A 3,926-nucleotide genomic window follows, 5' to 3' on the forward strand; every position below is an offset into this window, starting at 1 on the left:
TATAGAATGTGAACATACAAGATGTGGGATCGTAAGCCATGACAGCCCAGGGCAGACAGAACTCACCGGGCACACGTGGAGAGCTGGGCTTTTAGGCCCAGACTGTAGCAGGAGAGAAATGAACCGATCTCAGGCCAGCGACCGGGGTTGGCTGGCTTGGCTTTTCACACGAGGGACACCGAGCTGCAGGTGTCTCTTCTGAGAGCAACCCGTAACCACACAACCAACCTACCGCTCACGCACCTTGGCTGCCGCCTCCTCCTGCGTCTCATTCCGTCTTTCTACTCCTGTTCAGGAAGAACAGCTCAGAAAACTTCACACCCTCCCCCCAAGCCGTAAACACCACACCTAGGGCAGCCGCCTTCCGGGGCTTTCCCCACGTTATTTTTCCCTTACCTAGGCTTGCCCGAAGAGAAGCAGCTCGTGCTTCTGCCAGCGGAAGAGAAGCAGGACGAGAGGGAGCAGAAACAAGCAGTTCATGGTGAAAAATGATCCCCTTTCACACAGAATCCACAGCCTGCAAGTGCTGAAACACCAACACCGTGTTTTCATCAAACCCACGTGCGAAGCAACAACAGAGAGACACGTCTTCGGTTTCCCCGAAAGCGTCCATAAGTGTAAGAGCTTCACAGCTGCAGAGCTCTTCTTTCCCTCATGTCCTCCACCAGAATTCATTAAAAAAAAAACAGTTAAAAACAATCCTTTATTTTTCCTGTCAGGTTGGAAGAGGTAGGAAAGAATACAGAAAACTGATCCATAGGGATAAGAAAAAAAGAAAGTAACAAAATATTTTTGACATTATTTAGAAAACGTGATCTATAAAATCTGATGATGCAGAAGGCCCACCCTAGCGCGCTGCTTCCGGGGACAAGCAACGTGTGTCAGAGTCTTTCAGGTCCTTGATATCCTCAGGAGACCACGGATGCGTCTAACAAGAGCTTGAATGAAGGTGTATCGTGACCGAACCTTAGAGTATAACCCTTCGATGTCCAGAAGCTTCTTCTGCAGGGACTCGCCAAAGCTGTTCGCGGCCTCAATCTGCAGCTGAGAAACAGAGTTGTTGCAGTCAGCAATACAAAATCCTTAACTACCTGTCAACCCTTTCGCTGTGATGTAGTCTCTGAGCTGGTTTCCAAAGTGTGGGTTTTCCAACTCCCCCACTAAGTCCTACCTGCATTCTTCCCTTAGGTTTTTCCCCCTGAATTGTATCATGGACAGCCTTCCTGCGGAGGTTGTTGGGCGATGCCGAGGATTGACAGATTATCCACATGTTACCACCTTACAACCTCTCAAAGCCTTGGGAATTAAATTCCTGGTTTTGGAATTAAATAATCTTACGCAATTCAGCTTCTCCAGTTACAGTAATACAAATGCTTCTTCCAACTACAATCTTCCTAGTCCTTTAAGGACTGTTGAGGAGTTGGAGTCTATGTGCACGGACAACAGTTTATCATTAATACATGAGTAAACCATGCCTGAAAAAAACGAACTACTTTCTAAGTATTTCAGCAAGACGTTACTGTATATTTTACTACTGAACAAATGAAATAGAATGCAGACCCCTCGTCACCAAACACACGCACAACTGTTCTTGTGATTCTAGACCTTATAGGGGTACCCGAGCCTGCACATGTTTTTGAGCACAAACAGCAGTAGGAATGTCAGTGGGATTTTTTAATAAAAAATGATCTTTTTCTGCCACCTCTGCATCAGATTCACACCAACTATTAAATCGCTGTGCGAGCAGAAACCAGTTCTTTGCTAGCATTCCCGTATCTTAGTCTCCCCACTTTCCGTTACCCTTTCCCTACCAGCTGGCCTGCAGCAAACACCTGTGCGATCACACAACTGGGAATCCTGCCCTCCTGTGACGAGTCTGTCATGGACAACCCATGGTTTTGGCTGTCACTAAAAACCACGTACCACGTGACTGGCCTGCAAGAAACAAATAACGACCGCCGGCTTTTTGCAAGTCCAGCCCATTTTTCACTTCACTTCCTACACACTGACTGGAAAACGTGTGCGCAGGCACACAACTGCTACCTGCCTCGTAATGACCCCCGGAAGAATTCTGCCACATTTCACTCATCCGAAGTTAAGGTGTATCCTGTTGGTGTTGCCACAGGTTGTTCAGAGGCGGGAAAACTACAGTTAGACTGCTCACAGGGTACGTAATCCGGCGCATTCCATACTTCCCAGTAGACGCTGACGTCTCACCTGTTCTATGTCATGCTGGCTCACCCGATTCAGCCCGCTGCTGAAATCCAAGTTAGGCTCTGAACCAAAGGAATCTGGTGATAAAAAAGGAAATGTTAAAATTGCGTTGGCTGCTCCACACTCTCTTCGCATCGAGTTAGAAAATGAGTGTAAAACGCAGGGTTCCGAACTGGGCAGTGGACTTGTGCATCAGAAATCACACCGAGTTTTTTACTTACATTATTTAGAGAAAATATGTTAAAAGTAGGAGCCATAAATTACTTCGATCAGGCAACACAGCACTTTAAGCAAAAAGCTCCTCCCTAGATCACCTCTCCCTTTCCATCATCCTTCCATTCCTAATTTTTTTTTTTTTTTTTTTTAAATTAAAATCTTCTCATGAAACACTGGTGCCCACCATTCTAAAAATGCTGGTTAAGCCACCAATATTAATTTTAGTTCATCATCCCCTCTTAGATTATTACACTGAAATATTTTTCCTAGGAATTGTTTTGCTGATCCGATGGCATTATTTGAACTTGACTTGGCTTGAAAAGAGGAATTAAAAAACCCGGTTGCTCTTCCCTTACTTCAGACGTTACGTGTAACAGAAAAAAACCCCAAGTCTATGACTTTACAATAATTGGTATTGCCAGTTCTCCAGTGGAAAATCCAAAGGTATGCCAGCTCCAAACAGAATCTCTTTTACTAAATACAAATATTAATAGCAGCAAATCAGTTATGAAGTTAACCATCAGAAGTTGCTGAGAGGCACTTTGAAGGATCTTACCGTGCAGCCTTCCTTTCCTAAATGACATCCTGGAGGAAAGGAGTGGGTCTTGGGAGTCAGCGGGTGTGCAGTAAAGGAGATAGTGTTCCAGGTGACGCCAAAGAACGAAGAGACACGTTTCTATGATATCTGTAGACCCATCTGAGTGAAGGAGTCTCATTTTGTTGGCTTTAGACTGTGCATTCACTATCCGAGCACATTTACGCACTCGGCGGTGGCTGAGGACGTTAGCTCAGCCATCTGTCACCTCCTCCAGCAGGCTGCTATGGCCTGCAACGGATCGCTCGCGCTCTCCTCACCTGCCTTCCCTGGCTGGGGAACCTCAGCGACTGCTACTCCCCCAACGGGGCTTTAAACCATCGCTCCGCACCGGAGACGAGTACGAGTGCCCATGTGATTCACAACAGCTCGGCTGCAGAGAACTAAAGCCGAGGTTAGGAGGCTGGGGACGTGGTCACGTCACAAGTTACAGCAGTTAAGTCTGCAGGAGCACATCTTTCCCACAGAAGGTTTCAGAGGAAAATTCTGATCCCCTGCAGACAATTAGTTTGTGCCTGACCAGTTATTTCTGTAGAACTCCTGGTGTTTGTGAGATCAGGTTTATGCAGGGCTGACCATAAGACTGGAAACTCCGGTTGCTCTGATGGGCACCTCAAAATTATTTACCAAAATACTTCCCCCACCACACTTGTATGTACGTGGGTCTGGACACTGAACCAAAAAGCTGTGCTGTAATAACTCCTCCACTGTCATGTTGCAGAAAATCCCAGCAGGATCTCCATGATGGGAATTGCTAAACTGAAAATATTTACATGCCGACACTTGCAGAATAATATCTAACTATATTAACTATAAAATCAGAATCATAGAATGGTTTGGGTGGGAAGGGACCTTAAAGACCATCTAGTTCCAACGCCCCTGCCATGGGCAGGGACACCTT

General features: G+C 46.1%; 1 protein-coding gene across 1 annotated transcript in view; it reads right to left on the minus strand.

Moving 5' to 3' along the window:
* Window positions 1–789: 789 nt before the first annotated feature.
* LOC104514818 (nuclear pore complex protein Nup205-like) overlaps window positions 790–3,926 on the minus strand; it is a gene marked incomplete at its 5' end in the record, with an annotated part of 7,500 nt that continues 4,363 nt past the window's right edge. The window contains 3 exons of the mRNA XM_010158595.1: window positions 790–1,044; window positions 2,218–2,291; window positions 2,987–3,115. Of these exons, the coding sequence (XP_010156897.1) occupies window positions 892–1,044; window positions 2,218–2,291; window positions 2,987–3,115 (356 nt within the window). The remainder of the gene's footprint in view (window positions 1,045–2,217; window positions 2,292–2,986; window positions 3,116–3,926) is intronic.

The sequence above is a fragment of the Eurypyga helias genome, unplaced genomic scaffold, assembly GCF_000690775.1.
Source record: "Eurypyga helias isolate BGI_N326 unplaced genomic scaffold, ASM69077v1 scaffold40829, whole genome shotgun sequence".
Lineage (NCBI taxonomy): Eukaryota > Metazoa > Chordata > Aves > Eurypygiformes > Eurypygidae > Eurypyga > Eurypyga helias.